Genomic DNA, 20,129 nt, shown 5'->3' on the forward strand with positions numbered 1-20,129 from the left:
GCTAACCAATTGTGCTCAGACAGTAGAAATAGAGATTTATATGAGTATGATATCTTAAATGATGTATATAGAGACATGCTCACTGTCAAGTTGTACCATTCACTGTAGAGTTATTATACACACCCATAGTGTATATTCATTCATATATGCCAGTTATGCCATGAATGTCTTCTTGTACAATTGTTTTGCATACCAAGACAGTATATCTTTGTGTGTTACACAAATGTTTATTCTCACAAAAATTATGACAAACTATTGGTTTAAAATATCAATAACACTGTTACAAACAATCATATAAAAATATGTTGTAGTATTCACAATCAATTTAGAAAATTAACAATTATTTTATGTGGTGGTCTCTTCAGTGGTACGCTGCATTTCAGTTTGTAACATCTTTTTATAAAGCTCAAATCTGAAATGGTAATGTTGTTTGTTAGCTGCTATACAAGTTACAGCTGAATACTTCGGCTTTATTCAAACTTAAAACAATGGTTAAGCCTACAGTCTAAAACAGGAATGCGTGAATAACTAACTTGTGAACTGAGTAACATTTATAAGGGCCACAACTTGGCAACCTTTTCCTAACAACTTGAAACATTGGGTTTCAGTAGTTGAGTGTCGACCAAAGACACACGACCACAGTGATAGTGGCAAGCCTAACCTGGTATCCTTTTATTACAATACAGGTGCTGTAAAACTGCTATGGAGCAAAGTATACATTACAGTTTTTTCTTTCTAATTAGAGGATACCTGGCTCAAAGCTCTCACCCAATCCATACAGGTTTTAGTCTAAATATATTTACCTTTTTCTCATTTGTTCAACTTCTTTTTCTTCCTCTTCATTAAACTTTTTCAAAAACACTTGCAATATGTTGATATCTAGTTTGATGTATTGCGCAACCTACACGCTTGTCCAGGTTAGTGGGAGAAAATTTTTGACGAACTTTTTCATTGGAACATATAGTAAAAGAACAACAGAAGGTTGCTTAGTTGCAAAAAATAATAAAGCACAAACCAAAAAGTCATAAAAACTTTTAAAATGCTACAGGGAAATTTTATTTTCTATCCAGCTTTAGAGTTCCCACATGTAACCAATTTGTGGTTAAATATTATGGGGACTTTTTTATTATTAACTTAATAAACAATAAATCACCTCTGAAGTTATATCTCGGTGTCTCTTCCTTTCAATTATATACAACTTTCCAAGTTGTTCATTAGGACCAACCAATACTCGTGTTATTAATGGGAATTCATCAGCTGACAACTCTCTTCTTTCTGTGTGTTAATTATTTTAATACTTTTAGATATTTGCTTGTTTCATTTGAATAAGAGACTGACGATGCCATATATATTATATACCACATTACCACATTGGTTGGACTTGATTTTTGTTGTTATGTTTTCGTAGCACCAGTATTTGCTGGGTTGTTTCTTTATCTCATATTTTCAACTGCTTTTTTAAAAATAACCACTGCTGGGTTGGAGCAATTTCTGATACGTGTTTTTTGCCAAGGACACCACCAGCAATGGTAAAGGCTTCCAAGCTTAAAGGTAAGATTTTTCAAAGCCATATTAACAAAGTCTTTTTATAAATTTGTGTCTAAATTTTATAATTTATTTTAGTGTCATATATACACCCACAATAGTGGCTCCATGAGCTTTAAACCAAGTACCTACTCATTTTTCACCTTGTGTTTCTTTGATGACATACAGTGAGAAATCTGTTGGTGGGTTTAAAATTTTAAACTTATTCATGAGTTTGGTGATAACATCATTGGCGTTGCTTCTGCTCGTGATTCGAACCTTCGTTACAGAACCAAATGCAGGAGTGAAGACAGAAGTCTGAAATATTACAATATATAGGTAATACAATCTGGATGTGTATTGATTCACATCATTCATACTTTGTGCATTGATCCAACTTAGAGGTAGAATACAATGAATTTAACTGGTTTAGTCACGTGGCAGTGCAATGAAAGTCGTTACAACACATGTGTTTTATGAGTTACCACATATATATTTTTGAGATATCTCTTATTTTTATGACTAATGGCATCTGGTTTGAAGCATTTACTTCTTGGGATCTTGACATATTTTTTACATTAGTGATTCGAATTACCTTGTGGTTAAATGCGTGCCCATTTATTGAACCTCTATGTGCGACGTATCTTGAAACTTTCTTCTTTCGCATCACGACGCTGTTTATACGCGACAAGCCTTCATCTGTGGGAAGTAATTTGTGCTCACTGTCGAGTTATAACATGAGTATCTTCCTTATACACCAGACACACACATTGTATTTATACACTTTATGCTCACTGTCGAGTTATAACATGGGTGTCTTGTTATACACCATACATGGTGTATTCATACACCTCATGCTCACTGTCGAGTTATAACATGGGTGTCTTCTTATACACCAAACACACACATTGTATTTATACACTTTATGCTCACTGTTGAGCTATGACATGGGTGTCTTCTATACACCAGACACACATGGTGTATTCATACACCTCATGCTTACTGTCAAGTTATAACATGTGTGTTTTCTTATACACCAGACACACATGGTGTATTCCTACACCTCATGCTCACAGTAATTACAATGATACACTTGTGTAATGTTAACATTGAAGCATTAGTAAATTACCACCTTATACACAAATACACTTACCAGGAGGTGGAGACTTTGGTTTAACTTTTGATCTTCTTTCTAGATTTCTTTGTCGTGTCCGTCCCCATATTCCACTTTGTATATCAAGTCCTTCCATGGCACCTTTAAAGGAAAATGTATAAATTGAAATCATGTATAATACCATAACCACTTGTTCTATCGAAAATGATTTCTTTTAAATTAAAATACGCCATGAATAAAAGGTGAGAAAAAAGGCAGTTAAAATTCGAGATGAAATTATGTTAGAGTTTTTGACATTCGTGTTTTTTCATTGAGCTTTTGTATGATGTGCAATTTCAATGAATGAAAACTGAAGATATAGTAGACCAAGTGTGTTATGCAGTTATATATCCATTATTAATTATGGTAAATGGAATTATATGTTTATTAAGGTTATTTTGATGAATGAATGTAACTTACTTTATCCTTGCGTTGCCGGAAAACGACAGTCGTTATAACACGGATGCTGATACACCTTGCACCAGCTTACGAGTTACCATGTATGTTACTTTGTGGGTGATTGTTTTTTTGTGGATTTTTTCTTTTTTTTACGTGTGGCTGATAATTTGGACAACCCATTAGTGACCACTGGGTTGGAGCAATTGCCGTTAAGTGTCTTGCCCAAGGTAGCAACGACGAGCCTTGAACCCATTACCTCTGGGTTCGAGGCAGGCGCGCTAACCAACTGTGCTATGGCGCCGGATTTTAACTCTGGTGTTCGTAAATTAAACTTTTTCGATGAAAGGTTACTCTACAGAGACCAGGGTTTTGTAATCAGTGTAAAAGGCCAAAGATAGAATAAAAATTTTAAAAGTTTTGGCAGCATGTGTTGAAGGAACTGTGTCACTTAATAATTTACGACGCTAGAAAATGTTTACCATTTAAATTGGAAACATCTGCTTCAGCTTCAGTGTCCGGTGGTTTATCTAACGGTCTATATAAATATAAAAATATCAGTTATATACCATAAAATAATTTAAAAACAAACAACTTTTAGAATTTTTATAAAAAACATAAAACACAAATTTTTAAATACTATTAAAGTTTAGAAATATTGAATCTAAAAAACAAATACCAGGTCAAACAACGTTAGAAACTATTGCATTATTTTAGACTCCAATTTCCCTTTTAAGCAAAAAGTGGGCACGGCGTGGGTGGGTGTGTGTAGGTTGACGGGCAAAAGCGGTCGATTTAACTTTCTTTAGCAATTCCAAATTTACAGAGAGATCTTTAGACAGAATATTATTATACGCTGGTTTTATGCTGACGTTTTGTTCAGCCTTTAATTAGGAAATTAGGAAAGTACCGCAAATCGTCTGATTGTGTTTAGATTAGATTTATGTTCCTAGACAAAGATGATTTGTTGCTTGTGTGTTCCAACTTTAATGTTTATTATCACAGACATTTTGTGTGTTTAAAGGATTTTTTATTTATTTGCATTTGTATTTCGTTGTGTGAAACTGTAATGGTTCAATCCCATGTGTCTAGCAACTTGGCCCTTCTCGCATGTCATGCATGTATAAAATGCAAGGGTTCCTCCATCCTTTCTTCATTTCCTTCTCCATCATCGTTGTATATTTGTATTAATATGTCATTGTTGTGTTATCAACAAAAAGATAATGCTTATGAGTGCTAGTCGATTGTTTAAATAAACAAGGTTCAGAATCTGTGGACAGCAGTCGTATTCAACCACTCCCAACATGTGAAACAGAACACCAGTATAATGATGGCCACAGGTTAAATAAGTAATTATTATGTCAGCAACAGCATATTTATTATGGTGACTCACTCATTCAATCTTTCCGATCCAACAACAGTTTGAGGTCGTATTTTAACGTTGTCATCGGCAACCTTGGATTTAATAAAAAAGGGATTTAATAAAAAAGGAATTAAAAAGAAAACTGTTAACTGTATTTTTTTAATTTGGTGGTAAGCTACTGGATCTAAATCCAACCCCATACTTACGGTAGAGAGTTCAATGATGCATTCTACATTATCAATCAATGTTATATTTGTTTCATAGAAATGTGTCTAAACTATTCCTGCCTCCAGTGCATTTTAAAAACTTTTGGTGCACTTCTTGTCTTTTTTACCAACAGAGAAAGAGCCTACTCATTTTTTTTAAAATATTTGTTTAGTTATGCTTACAAACTTACTCCTTATAAAGTTAAGTTTTTCAGTTGGGTATTTTTAGCATTGCATTCACTCTGGGTTGATTACCATTATATCAATATTTCTAATAGCTGTCACTGTCATGCTAATAATAATAAAATAATAATAAATTTGTTTTATTTTGAATAAACTAATATGTAATTACTTGTGAATAATGAGTATTTAAACCATGCACTTAAGTTAATTAAATTCAATTACTATATATAAACAAACTGTTACAGGCAAAGCTATTAATAGACGCTGATTATGTTAATTGGATTTAATCATGATAAACAATCACGATAAATAAACAAACAATCAAAGTGCTATTTAATAGACCATATTACAACTATATTACAGCCAATTTGGTTATTCGATATTGTTTAAGTCTAATTATAGTGCTCATAAGAAATGGGCAAGCACACAGTTGCATAATGTTTGCTTGATGTTACACAGCCCCAAGTGAGTTTTGATCCCATTAACTTTTGTTTAATAGCAAGCTGCCAATGACAATTTACACAATTACTGCTTTAACCATTAGCATTTTCAATGTCAGTGTGGTCCTTGGGCAAGACACTTAAGGACTTTTTGCTCGGTTGAAAATAGGTTGTCAGACATACAGAAAAAAAAATTCCCAACTCGTAAACAGTTACGAGATGTTTTTTAAGCACTTCTGTTATGAACGACTGTTGTTGCTCGCCACCCACAGAGATAAAATAGTTGCTCGCCACCCACGGAGATAAAATAATAAGTAGTTTTTTAGTTCTTCCTGACACCAGTTGCCAATAAGTACCTGCAAGCGGATGGCTGTTCTTAGTCCCCAGTAAATATTGATAAATCCATCGATAACTATTTCTTCAGTGTTAGTTTTTCTTTGTCGTAACTGCTCCAAACATCCCTTGTAGTATGTGTTATAATCGTTTAATCTTGATTGGAAATCTTCCCTGTTAAAAGTAAAGAGGATAGAGAGAGCACCATGAACATTCGGCGTAATAGGCCAACTGGGTAACACCACTATAAAATACTTTTAGTCAAAATGTACTTTTAGACCTCATTGATGCCCACTGTCCAATTCATTTTTGTAAAAATTGGGGTTCATTTCAATTTAACTTTTAAGTTGTATAAAAAAGTGCTGTGTGTACATTTTTTTCCAAGAAATGTACGCAGCAATTAAAGCTGGAAGCAAGGAACCCCATCTTTTGTTAGAACAGTATGTTTAGTCTAAATAGGTGTCAGGTTATCATTTCTCCCAAGTCTTAACTATTTACACCCCTTTTCAAAATGGACCTATGTCATTGCGGCATGAGGTGTATGAAACAGAACACCACTGTTCAAGGACTTTCGTGCTGCCCTGCCACACAAGAAAATAACATCATCACTCATTCAAAATTTACATTGGTATCGTCTGCTTCTTGCTCAGTGAAATCTCCATCTTTGGCTCGATGACAAAGAGGATCCAGAAAAAAACTTTCAATTTAAAAATTAAATACTAAATTTTTTTTTTAATTATTTTCTGCAAAAGATTATTTAGTTTTAGGTAGAGATATAGTTTGGTCAATATAAATTATAATTATTAGTTTTTAGTTATGCACATGTTTTATCCATTTTGTTGTGCCGAAATTTCATCATCATTTCAGCGAATTACCCAGTCGGTGATTACCCCTAAATGAGAATTCAAACATGGGAGCCGTGTCGGTGCTGCAAACGTAGGGACATGGCCAACTAAAAATATGATTTTAGTACCACATCTCCTGTTAGTAGGCATGAGCTGTATGAAAAACAAAACATCCGTGGTGTTTAATACAACAACTGTCAAATTAAAGAAACCCACGCCTTTTTAAGTGACGCTCTTTCCCACACGACTGTTGTTTGGGGGTATTCTAACCATTGAGTAGGCCATGACCTTACTTCGCAATTTTACGAGAAGCTTGGATTAAATTTATGTTGTTATGTTGCATCATTACCTTCGCAACAAGTTTACCAAAACGCCACAAATTAACGTTTTTGTTTATATTTCTTTCCTCCGACCTATTTAAACATCCGTAAAATAATAATCACCACCGAGTCACCGACATATACATGTTGTTTTATTGGCTCGTCGTTACGCAAACACAGCTTTAAAAAACCCACATTATTATGTTTTTAATCCGTTTTTAATTTGAAAACAACATTGCCAAACATTTTCCTGCTTTGTTTATGGTTAAACAACTGTCGAGTATTTAAATGGAAAGAATTTTTAATCCTTGCGTATCGGTTCAACGACGGGCGTCGTGTTAACAAGTTCACGTTTATGTGTGCTTTGTGCAATTTGTTTGGGTGTTGTCTTCTTGTCCAAGACACTCTGGGCACGTAATGCTATTTTCATTATTTTACTTTTTTTTCATTATTTTCCCACTTTTGTAACTTGTAAGTTTACACCAACGTTAACACAAACTTGTAATGCAATAGTTTTAAAAATACTTAACAGAGGAGCACCTTAACTTGTTAGGTTTCTTAGTTTAAGCAAATTGCGACTGGGAGGTACGAATGTGTGAGCTGAACATCGGTGTTACAAAGATAGTCGTTGGCGGACTAAGACTAACCACACATTAGTAGGGTAGGGAAGACGGGACACCTTAAAAATAACGTAATCGTTGTTTACACATTTTGTGTATAGTAGGGTGGGGAAGACACCTTTAGCACATAATATCTAAATATCACAATCGTTTTTTTTAACAATTAACAACGGTGTAAAACTAACCACACATTTTGTGTATAGGGTGGGGGAAGACGGGACACCTTTAAAATATCGTAATCGTTTTTTTAACAATTAACAACGGTCAAAAAATGGGAGGTGAACATGGAATGAAAAGAGTCCAATCTTCCCCCACCCTACCATATATAATTTCAATAAAAAGAGAGCAATAAAATTAAAGTTACATCCTACAGCGGCACACATGCTACTTATATCCAGATTACGTGCTGTTAGAGATTGAATACACAATAAAACACCTACGCTTTTTTCAAACACACGACTCTCCGTTTTAACAACCGTATGTATATACAGAAGCAAAACTACACACAGTTCTATAAACATTTTTATCCTGTTTATGCGTCAAAGAAATAACACTCTAATTAAAACGGCCTGTTTTATTGAATCACCGGGTTTTTACACCTCTTAACTAAAACTTCTATAGTGCTGGTGGTGTAATCCTAATATTACATGCTGGGTGTAGTGTGGATATCCCACATAGAGACTATCTCTCGGCTCTTGTTTTGCTAAATCTTTGAGTTCTAATCTGCTGATCTTAGTTTTCTTCTGTATTTCGAAGACATAAATAAAAAATGTCATATTGGTAATTTACTTGCGTAAAACTGGCGTGACAACCAACGACTACTATGCTGCGATTTTGTTCGTTATTCTAACCAACAACAACTCAGCAGAGTAATGCGCCTGTCACGTGTTTCCGGTGTTGCTTAGCAGTGACGTCATCGTATCACACTCACTACTAGACACGCAGAAGTAGAACGCCTCGCGAAACATGCGACTTTTTATCGTATTTTATTGAATCGTGGATTAGATAAATATCCCCAACCTTTTACTACGTTAGGGGCAAGAAAACGCGTCAATATTTTGTTTCGTAGCAATTACTGTATCAAATTTATTATTCAAAATTTCAATATTTTGTTTCGTAGCAATTACTGTATCAAATTTATTATTCAAAATTAACAAACTCTGTATTGTACCACCTACCTGCCTGAATGGGAACCTTTTCTTCTCGCGTGGCCGAAAAGCACGGGTGCTCAAAGTCATTCATAGACGATTATTTTGGGAGGTTTATTAACATGCATATTGTTTTCCAGACATGTGCACCATTTAGCAGGCTATGAATGTGAAACATTGAATAACGCTTGAAGCGTCCATATTTATTTCTTTTGTTGGAACAGGAGGTTTCGGTGAAGTTCCGAGTTTGTTATCACACATTACTGAGCAGGGTGGCTCTGAAGTTGTTCCGTATCCGTGTCAGGATTCTCTCATTCTCCCGCCCTGCGTAAAACGTGTGAAGTCAACCCAAGATTTTTAATCCGTCTTCCGAGCCGCTGCCCATAATGCACACGTGCCAGCAAACCTTTTGATTTCGTGAACAATCTTGCCAACACCCCAATTTCAGCACTGACCGATTAAGGCTCATCATGGGTGCGTTCAACACATGTTAGTCTCCCTCTCTGACGATATGGAACTTTTTAATGGAAGTTCCATATCGCAAACCTACGCCACCCCATTCTTGGTCTGGATTTCCAAGATCACTTTAGCCGTTTCGATTGATATCGCCCAATCGTTCTCCATCGCGTTTAATAACAACACGACTTGACTCTCGCATCACACCAATAAACTGGATGCAAAAACCTAATCCCCCCGTCCGAAATCACCTGGAAGCCGGACTTCGCCACTTCCTGTATGGGGGCTGTGGTTCCTTGGCCACGAATCGATTACTTGATTTGATTGCTACGACCCCATCGTAAGAGCCGTGTCTTCATACAAACTTTTCTTCCATTTATTTGTTGATTAAACGCCTTGTTTTGCTGTTTATTTTATCAAAATCTGAATGGTTCTTGCAAGCGTCTTCGGCCATCAGTTACTTGCACAACCACGATAAACGAAAGATTTCACCCATGGTGACATAACAATGCTTTGTTACACAGCATCGCGACATTGTATGGTTTCGCTTTTTGCTATATAAAACAAAAGCTTGACAAGATGTTAATAATATAGTTTTAGCTCTTGAAAGGTTTGAAAAGAGATCAAAACGGGTTCTTTTTAGAAACCAAGAGATTTTACAGGTCCACAAGAATGTCCACTCCCCCCCCCACAACCAACCACTTGCCCTTTGTTTCACGATCTTAAACAAATACTTTGCAAGCGTGCAGCATCCGATACGACACATGGCGACAGCCTATAATGCCCGAGTTACGTTCCAACTCAGTTGCGGCAGGTGCTCGGAGCCCATTGTCACAGAGAGACCATTCTCCCGGCTAAGGGACACTGGGCCATCTTGCCAAAGGAAAAGGGTCGGTCCATGCTCTTCCCCTAACCACCTGGTAATCTACCCTCTTCCTTATAGCTTCGCCTCCCAAAGGAGCACACTCGTCTCCTACGGCCCGTTAAGCCGGAGTTGGAGATCTTACTTTTCCAACCCACTTGTGATTTCCTGGCTTAACCCGGAACGTCCTCGGGTCGCTGCACCATACACCGGGTCGTTTAAGGCTTCGTCCGACAGCGACTCGTATCCCAGCATCCTCGGTCGAAATCGCCGACGAGGACTTCCCTTGGGTACCTCTGCGAGTTTCGCCTCGTGAGGCTCTTCCCGATTCTGGGAAGGGAAGGTCGTCCGGCTCGCTCTTCGGCTCTGATTTCTGATGCAGCGCTTCCCTCTGTCGCACAGACAGGTTCTTATAACCCAGTACCTCCGGGTACCGGAGGCTGGTTTTTAACAAACTGTACGTGATGGCCAATTTTATTTATTGCATTTTATCCGCGTCGTGTGGTGTTTGCGTTGATGCATTAATAAAAGATAAATTTCTGCCTGCAACTTATATTACAAAGCACCGAAATTGTAAGGGTTTCGCTTTTTGCTATGAAACAAAAGCTTCACAAGTTGTTAATAATAGTTTTTATGTGTTGCGAACACGGAAAGAATAAAACTGTTTAAGTATCCGTTCCTTTGCACAAAGACATGCAACTTGTATTACACAGCACCGAAATTGTAGGGTTTCGCTTTCTGCTAGGAAGCAAAAGTTACCCCAAGATGTTAATAATAGTTTTTACGTGTTGCGAACAGGGAAAGAAAACTGTTTAAATATCCGTTTGCACAAAGACATGTAACTTTTATTACGAAGCACCAGAATTATAGGGTTTCGCTTCTTGCTAGAAAACAAATTTGCGGTGCCAGCACGGCAAATTATCTTTTAAACAAAGTTGGGGTGCCAGCACGGCAAACTATCTTTTTCTTGCATAAATTTATAAATATGATTTGTTAGGTTACTGGTTCAAAACAGAACGGCAAGGCATTTAATATTAGAACATGCCAAACAACGTGCTCCGAAGTTACGATAATCAGTTTCGTAGAAGGCATCCAAGAAAAAGCAAGAATCTGTACCAACTTCACTTTGTTGCAAGTATATACAGGCAGTACTGTAAAGTTTGTAAACGGCTTGATTTTCCACGAAACTAAACAGTCTTAACCGGTTTTGATCTCGAACGAAAGAAAAGTTTTACACTTTTGAATTGTATCTAGCATTCCGCTCCTTGAACACTTCTTTTAGAACCTAAAAGAATCTGTACCACGTACACTCTTACCGTCACGAAAGAGTGACAAACTCCAAGTACAGCACAGCGTTTTTATAGTCCGCACTGAGGCGCGCGTTTTATTTAACAAAACAAAATTTTAAATTTCTAGCCGCTCTTATAAAAGCGTGTGCTGTCTGTGACGTCATCAGTTGCAAGTTGTTAGCCTGTTGTAAGCACAGCTCATTCAAACATTCAAAGAAATCACGTGTAATAAAAGTTATAGGCTAAGGATGTTATGTTTTACGGTATATTCAACAGTATTCATGGTCCAACTAAGTGCGCAGAAAGGGCGGTTACTGCTGCTCTATAGATCCCTTTAAAAATAGTGGTTTTGACAAAGTATAGATAAGTACAATGATGTTTATTGGTTTATTTTATTCTTTGACATATAAAAAATACATTACAATGCTTGTCGCTTGTGTATAGGTTTATATCTGGATATACGTAACAAGTTTAGGTTAGACACATTTGATATATGTAACTAATAATAAGCAGGAACAAGGTGGGAACGGAAGATATAACGACTGTCGCTGCCCTGCACCATGGGGATAAGTTACATTCATTCAATTGACGTCCAATCTATCGAACTGGCTTGTTATTTGTGTTGTGGACACAGAAAGAACGGTAAAATTCTCCGTACTCGGCCTCAGCAAATAGTTTTGAGAATAACGCAGATATTTTACAAACTGTACATCTTGTCAAATTTCGCGTACCTAAACATAATAATTATTATATTCTATTTCAAGGTATTCTATTTCAAATGTGAATACCACAATTTTTAGTATATAACTGCCACAGTCCAATCAAGAGCAAATTGGGCTTGGACTAAAGTCAAGCGATACCGTGTGTCTCTGCCTACATATTTCTGCGTAGCCACATGCTGTATTGCATTTTTTCTGCTTTGAGGTATATATACTAGTTTAAAGATACGTTGGTCTGCCCTTGAGTTGACCGCCGGAAATATTCCACTCCGTATTTTAATTCGGTTTCTGCTCCCAGGAGTCAGGTACAGTAGTTCTGTGTTAGATTGCAAACTAAAAAAACAATTTGATGTGATTGTATCTTTCCAAAACAACCACGGACACAAGGTGGTAAACAATTTAACTTCTACACTTATGCCGGAAACATCCCATTTTGGCCGCCATTTTCGACCCCCAGTAGTTCGTACTTCTACAACAACACATTGTAGCGTTGTGCGTGTTCCACTTAAACTGGCAGCATCCCGACTGACACCATTTTCTCTAAGGAAACTTTGTTGATTTTGAAAACCATGCTCAGGTACTGAGGCATACTCCGTTCTTGTTGTAGGCGACCTTCTATGGTCGTCTTCTGTACGACTTTCATGTGACATTTGTCCAGTCGTTGCGTTTATTTCATATTTGTACGTTGGAGGCGGCTGCATACGGGACTTAATCTTTGTTTTATCTAAATTTAACAACATAAATACATGTGTGTTATACCCCCGCACTGCTATATTTAGATTGTCCCCAATATTATAAAACTAGTGTAGCTAAATTAAGTGTAGAAACTGACAATACATACACTAAATAAAGATTGTTTGCCACTAAATAAAGATTGTTTGCCATCAAAGTAATGCATGTATATTACCCTGAGTCCTGACAATTATCTAGTAAAACAAGGGTAAAACAAAAAGTATAAACAACAGGATATAGCACCTTTTCAAAGAGATTAAAATAAAATGCGCCCTTATATCACATCACAAGTAAACTTGAGTAGATCAACTGGTGCATCGTCTCGAACCAATCAGCAAATTAATCATAGTTTAGCATTTAAAGATCTACAAGTTCTGTTATATACTATGGAGCAAGATGGGAAACCGTTAGCGCCTAAATCCGATATATTACAATAACAACAGAACAACTGCTTAACGAACAAGAGATCACACAGATCTAATGCATGAGCACGGTATAAACTATAGTATTAATTACCCCTATCAGCATAGTATTAATTACCCCTATCACTACCATATAACGATAAGAAAAAGGCACTCGTCTACGCTTCGGTGCACACACGCTAATTGTGCGGTTTTAAATCTGAAAATTCAATCTAAAAATTATAAATATATATTACGATTTGATCAGCAACAACAAAGCCAAGAACAACTGTTCGACGAAAAAGGATCTATATGACCACTACCGTGCTCAAAAAGAATCTATATGACCACTTACGTGCTCAATTACACATTTGATTTACATTAAACATACAAACCTTCCGGTATAAACGGCCAACTTCCCGTACATTCGTTTATACAACTGTGATATGAATCAATCTCCTGTTCAAACAACACAAATAAAATTCATTAGAAATTGTCATTCCAACCAAGCACCTAGTGTTCCAGTTCAATAATCTCGTCTTTTAATTAGGGACCCACCCGCTGAAAAAAAACACGGAAACGAGAATAAGTTGCAAAAGGCATTTTTATTGTAAAGAAATTGTTTCTTTAATAAGGAATTCTATGTTTAGTTGAAAGATTGTTTTGCCCCCTAGGCCTTTAAATACTGCTTGTTTTTTTTAAACAAAAAGCCGCGTATTTTTCGATGTTCAGTTTAGTGTAAAGACATTGAAATATCAGTCTCGTAATTGCTGGCTCATTTAAAAGTCTGCGCTACCTTCAACCGGGTTCTTTTTAACCGAAGTGCACAAAGATGAGGACAATCTTGTAAATCAGAACTTCCTGTTTGATCGGGCGTCGTGGCTTTAACTGGTTGGAAATTTGATGGATTTGTTGCCGATGATGCAGCAAACCACGGTAAGAACAACAAACAAAAATTTTCCATTACGCGTATCGACATGGCTGTAAAAAAAGTATGAACTATTACGTGTATATTACAACATACTTAAAGTTATTTCGCGTAAAGACAACCGACGTATCCATATGTTAGTCTGCTGAAACAGATACGTTTTTAAAGACGATGCAGTTCTATACCTAGATTTTTAAAGATATGTATTTTATAATAAGGTCGCTGTAACAACGAGATGAAAAGCGGGTTTCCTTACGGAAAATTAAGTGGTTATGATGTGGGTTCGAAGCTCGTCGCTGCTACCATGATTGTGGGTGTCCTTTAATAACTTTACTGTTGCTCGCTACCATATCAGTTATATTCGTTTTTCGGACAGCGCAGGAATTACCCACGCGATTTTAAAAGTATCATAGTTCCGTGTCCCGTTTGGCGTTAAGTTGAAAACAAAGTTTTACTGTTTTATTCTGAAGATGCGACAAAGAATCTCCACAATTTCGTTTCGGAGAGTCTTAGGCATCAAAAAGAACGACGGTGTTAATTTAGTCAAGAAATTAACGGTGTTCCATATATTTTATTTTAGTTATGCTTTTTGTACCAACTGGGTGTATAAAGCAATCCTATATATAAGCTTCTTCACAATCTAATTCTCGGTTTGTTTTACAGCAAAAAAAAACAACTTGAAACCCGCTTTTGTCACATTTCTTCGGCGCTCTCGATACGCAAACTATCTGTGATAAAGTAAACCTGCTGCACTGAATCTTGCTGCTATATAATGCGACGAATATCAACTACATGCTTGCTTATCTTTGGATGGCTATATGTACACTTTTGAACCACCACCCTTTTTTGTTTTGAACTCTCAAAACATTTTTATTAAATGCACATTGTATATTTGTATATTCATTACGTTTTACCATTAAATCTGCATTATGTATATTTCTCGTTCTCGTCCTTTGAAATATTTAAATACAATCAGTGTGCAATAAGATATACATCAGATATTTAAAATACTTTATAAATAGTTCTTTACCTCATCAATATATTGAATGAATACACCTAAAGTTTTAAATGTGAAATCGCAGCCATTTACGTTTTTAAAAATTGACTTTATCGCGACTGTCGTTTTCCAGCCACGCGAGGATCAAACAAGTTATACCTGACCACTTTTATTGTATTATTCAGCCAGCAAATTGTTGCTTAAAGTCAAAGACACACACCAACATTGGTAGCAGCGTCAAAAGTCACAGCTTTCGAGACTGAATAGCGGTAATTGAGCTACTCGATGGTTTGATGACTGCCTACAGCAGGCCAACATCATGCAACTGATGACGTCACAGACAGCAGTACACCATTTTATAAGGGCGGCAAGAAGTTTATAGTTCTGTTTCGTTAAATGAACACGCGCGTCTCAGTTCGGACTATAAAACCGGTTTGCTGTACTTTGTTTTGTCACTCTATTGTGACTAAAAAAATATTTGTATTTTATAAGGTTGATGCTAGGAGTGTTTACGCAGTGGCATGCTTTAAAGTTTAAATAATTTAAGAGTCTTAGACCACTATTTAGTTGCCGCGTTTTCCCTGACGAAAATGAATTCACAAACTTTCTCTGGCGAAATGATTTACAAACTGTCTTTCATAGCGAAGTCAAACGGTACAATTCCGGTGCATTACAATATACAGAAGTGTGTTGAAATAAGTTGCAGCCAGAATATGAACTGGGCTCAGAGATTAAGAAAGTTGAACGGGAACCCGGGGACAGTCGTTCATATACAGGAGAAACGAGCGAGTGTGTCCTGACTGAATCAACTGGTGCGTGACGTCGGGGTTGGAACCAACAAGAAGTGGGTACGGAAATTATTATTTTGTTGTACGTTTGTGTAGACAACCTGTTTATTAAAGCAGTTTAAAATAGAATATATAAGGTTGTACGAAATATTCCCATACATTTTGAAATCACTGAACGACATGGAATATGGCAATACAATATTTCAAAAAAATCTCAACTGTGTTTTTGCAGCTGTGGTTTAATTAGACAATCAGTCGTTTTTAAACAACAGCAGTGGATGACGTGTACGCGACGCGTAAACATAAAAAAGCACAAACACAAATTAACACGCCGCTTCGCATCAGAACGTTGAAATAGACATTTTCTGTGTTACGACGGGACCAACGTAAAGAGTACCTTATAAAATGTGAGATATTTATATACGTTATTCAAAAGCGACATAGCCGTAATATATATACGTGTCTCTCATTACACACCTCACTGCTCGGAATAAAAACGGTCGTGCTGTACGAGGTTTTTAGTGATTCGCCACATTATAGTACTTGCAAATAAAACACATTCGGCCTATATATTTGCCGCTGGATCTTTTTCGTTTTGCAAACTTTTGTTTGCCAGCGGCTTTTCTGATTTTTTTTCTTTACTGCTTTTCTGATCTTTAAACGCAAAGGTAAAGAAGCAAATATGAAAAGCTTGGGAATTTATTTTAAAGGTCCTACTATAAAACCACACTAAGCGATATGTATAATAATCACACCAATTTTTCTTCCCCTACGATATAATAATCACAACCCGTTTTTATATACACAATGTTGACTTTTTCCTACTGAATATGTCCTACTAAATATTGACTGTTCTACTGAATACTTTGAAGTATGGCAGCCACCAAAGAAAATGCTATGAAGGTGTAACCGCCAGCAACCTTCCCGGCAGAGGAGACGGTGGGGCAAACTGTGGGGTTAGTGTCAGCATTGGTGCCAGTGTTGCAGTTGTCTAGAAACCAGCAAATTATTTATTAATTTATAACACCGAAATAATGAAACTGTTACGCGACAGATCAAATTTAACAAAAGGTTTTATGGGGCAATCAGCATTTGTCAACCCACAACGGTTTAATACAGACAAGCTATTTAGGATACTTTTGGATAAATAGTCCTACAACTTCTAGAAATCCGATCCTACAACAAAACCCAATAAAGCTATTTCGCCTTTTCTTTCGTTCTCGTTATATCGAAAACGGCCATGCGTTCGGACTTGCCAGAAAGAAGAAGCCTTACTGACAAATCTCATTACCTGTGGAACAGGTCGAAGTGTACGTTTGACCAACTCCGATGATGTTGGTGCACGTGATACCAGTAACATTTAACAAGGCGCAATCTCGTACAGTTGTCACCGTTGTTCTATTCAAAACTTAAAGTAATAAACAGGTGTTATAAAGGATTTCGATGTTATATAGTAGAGGTTTCTTGTATTGTAAGGAGGCATACCAACGAAAAATGAAAATTTCCGTATGGATAGAGGATGTGGAATGTAACAGCCTAAAGGTATCATAACGATACGGCTTCTAAAAAAGTTGCGTAAAAAAACTCGCTGGAGTAAAAAAATCAACTGTTTCGACAATGCATGGGATTTCCCATAAGAAATAAATTCACTTAACTTTGATCGTTTGTAGTTTCTAAAATGCTGAAGAAAGTTCAAATTTTATTTTTGATTTTGTATAACAATCAAAAATATATAAAAAAAATTGTAAAATATACACTTTATTATGTTTTAATTTCTATTCGATTGAACGTAGGTACTACATATCAGATTATGCTGACTCGGCATATTTTCAAACCCTATGTTAAATACGAAAAACTGACTTAAAATGTTACAGTAAGTACTAGTGAGGCCTAATAGAAATTTTAATATAAAAAAGTGCCGAGTCAACATATTATGTAGCTATGTTCGATCGAAAATTAAAACAGAATAAGTCTATGTTTTAGCATTCATTATACCAACTCAGAAATAAAATTATTTTTTTTCACTCCAGCGGGCGAATTTGCTGCTTTGAAACTCATTTTTTTGTATTTTCAAAACTTGGATGGTTTACGTGTGTGTGTGTAATTTTGTATGGCTGAGAACTCGGACAAGGGAGCACACTTGGTCGGGACAATGATTGGTAATAAAGTGAAAGTGCTCTTTTGTCGGTCCGACGAACAGTATAGCTATACCCGTTTCACTCCATAACTGCTACTTAATAAATGAACTTACACTCGACGTAGATTGTTGACGTCGTGCAGTAGTTGAGCCCAGTAGTGCAGTTCTTTCGATTAGAATCTGCCAATGTTTCAGTCATGCAACCGGTGTTGGGGGTTGTAGTCGATGTACTACACGAGTAGCATTCAATTGCCTGGCCTGTAATTAATTAAATGTTGTGTGTAGAGGGCAAAGGTTTCGTGCTGTTACACGTTTTAGCATCGATTGGTAGCTCGCTTGCCGACTCAGGGGTTGGGGGGGGGGGGGGGTATCGGTTACATCAGCAAAGAAGCCCGGACTTGTCGCGCATTTTTCTTGAAATCGATCCCATAGTTTTTCAGCGTTGCGTAGCAACGTAAAAGATCGTTAATAACATGGGTGTCATGTTACTACCCCACCTTGTGACATGTTACCATGACATAGGAAATGTGCACAGATGTTTTTTTAGCCCTATGGTAACGCCCATCATCTTCCTATCCATAGTATGCCAAGAATTCCATTTAATTTTTTACCATAGTATGCCAAGAATTCCATTTAATTTTTTTTCTTACGTGGCCAAAAAGCGACATTCGTTATTTTCAACATGGGTGTCGTGCCTATCTAGGTGGGTGTTTTGTAGTAGAGTGGGAGAAGATGGGACACCTACTCCTTATTTTCCCGTCCTATTTAAGTAGTAAACCAAAAAAATCAAAGATTTATAAAAACCGTAGTCTCACAGCTTCCATAGACCGCGTTGTTAATTGTTTAAAATACGATTAGAGGATATTTGGATATTATGTACCAATGTATCCTATCCCCCCCCACCCTACTATCATAAAAGTAATTTTTGTGGGTGGTTGTTTTTTCTATTTATTGTAGGACTAATAATTTAGTTATTAGAAAACCCAGCAATGCCAAGTAGTTTGGGTAACCCGTGAGTGTCTTCTTACCCAAAGGCACATGCACTCCTAATATTAGTGGGCGCCATTAATATCCACTGTGCCATATGCTGGACAATTCGCATACCGACAGTGTCTTGGCCAAGACGCATCCCATACGCCCAGTGGTAGCAGCGACTCTTGCCCCAAGCAGACATACAAAGCCCATACTGGTAGCAGCGACGAGCCTGGAGCTTGTCGGTTTGGCAGAAGCGCTATTAACAACAAATGCCGCATGTCACAATGATTGACAGCTATCATAACAATGCCCATTATGCATGATAACTATGCGCAAGTACTCGCATATTTACTTGCAAGAACAAGGTTAGCTAACTCAATGTTGAATCGCGCATAAACCGATGATCATGCAAAAAATAATAACACCCTTAGCGAATTATTAAATGACGACTTTATGCGAATGATTAACAAACTTAACAACGAGCATGGCAACTTACCCGGGGCGTAGAATGCGAACAAGATCGAACACAGAAGGATTGTCTGGTGCTGCATATTGACAGAATAAAAACTAAGTCTTCTAAATGATCAGATAAAATTAAAAAAACTTATGAATATTTTGTCCTTCTTAACCGTCGCCAGTAAAACCTTAAGTGATATCGAAGTGTTGGAATCGTTTCTTTTAAGTGAGGACAAACAGCGTTACCTTTTGTTTCATGCCTTCTGTCTGGCCCAGTCGAAAATAGTTTTCCTGGCTTGTTACAACACGCGAGGTGAAAGGAAACTGTATATCTCAATAGTAATTTTATATTGTCTTCACGACGAGGTACATATACCAACTGGTTGCTTAAACTCTTAGTCCATTGTTTGCGCAACGGTATAATTACTAGACAACGGGCTGCGTACTTTGTGGGTGATTATTATTTTTGAACTTTTTCGTATGTATATGGATAATTTAAACAACATTGATGATTAGTAACTACTAAGTTACCGCAAATGCCATAGATTAGTGATTATTAGGTTGCTACAGCGTGTCTTTTTGCGCAAAGGATTACGCCCACAATGGTAGCAGTCACAAGCCGTGAACCCATTCATTGCCTCTGGGTTGGATGCAAACGCGCTGCCGCGGCGGCGGACTTACGGAATCCTCATTTACCATTGCGACGACCTTGTGTACTCACGCACACAAAACGTTACATCACTTCGTTAAAGAAATCTCTTTGAAATCTTGTGCTATAATCGTAGTAACTTAATACTCCCGCAGCGCGTACCTAGCGACCAAGCCAAATATTTTTTCCCGTGATGTTTTTGAACAATC

The 20,129-nt window shown here is 36.9% G+C and overlaps 3 protein-coding genes across 3 annotated transcripts; all 3 read right to left on the reverse strand.

Moving 5' to 3' along the window:
• Positions 1–207: 207 nt before the first annotated feature.
• LOC149726314 (ras association domain-containing protein 2-like) lies at positions 208–6,362 on the reverse strand. Its single transcript, XM_089890300.1, has 10 exons — positions 6,223–6,362; positions 5,622–5,772; positions 4,467–4,528; positions 3,556–3,611; positions 2,678–2,779; positions 2,120–2,223; positions 1,689–1,842; positions 1,154–1,275; positions 804–901; positions 208–412 (listed from the first exon to the last, which is right to left on the reverse strand). The coding sequence occupies exons 1-10, from the start codon at positions 6,258–6,260 to the stop codon at positions 346–348; spliced, it is 954 nt and encodes a 317-aa protein (XP_089746426.1). The 5' UTR covers positions 6,261–6,362; the 3' UTR covers positions 208–345.
• Positions 6,363–11,870: 5,508 nt separating this feature from the next.
• LOC149726315 (uncharacterized) lies at positions 11,871–13,086 on the reverse strand. Its single transcript, XM_089890301.1, has one exon. The coding sequence runs from the start codon at positions 12,595–12,597 to the stop codon at positions 11,935–11,937; it is 663 nt and encodes a 220-aa protein (XP_089746427.1). The 5' UTR covers positions 12,598–13,086; the 3' UTR covers positions 11,871–11,934.
• A 3,300-nt stretch (positions 13,087–16,386) lies between these two features.
• LOC149726316 (uncharacterized) lies at positions 16,387–19,472 on the reverse strand. The gene is made up of 4 exons (XM_089890303.1): positions 19,312–19,472; positions 17,955–18,098; positions 16,995–17,111; positions 16,387–16,694 (listed from the first exon to the last, which is right to left on the reverse strand). The coding sequence occupies exons 1-4, from the start codon at positions 19,364–19,366 to the stop codon at positions 16,558–16,560; spliced, it is 453 nt and encodes a 150-aa protein (XP_089746429.1). The 5' UTR covers positions 19,367–19,472; the 3' UTR covers positions 16,387–16,557.
• Positions 19,473–20,129: the final 657 nt, after the last annotated feature.

This window comes from Ciona robusta, chromosome 12 (assembly GCF_009617815.1).
Source record: "Ciona robusta chromosome 12, ASM961781v2".
Classification (NCBI taxonomy): domain Eukaryota; kingdom Metazoa; phylum Chordata; class Ascidiacea; order Phlebobranchia; family Cionidae; genus Ciona; species Ciona robusta.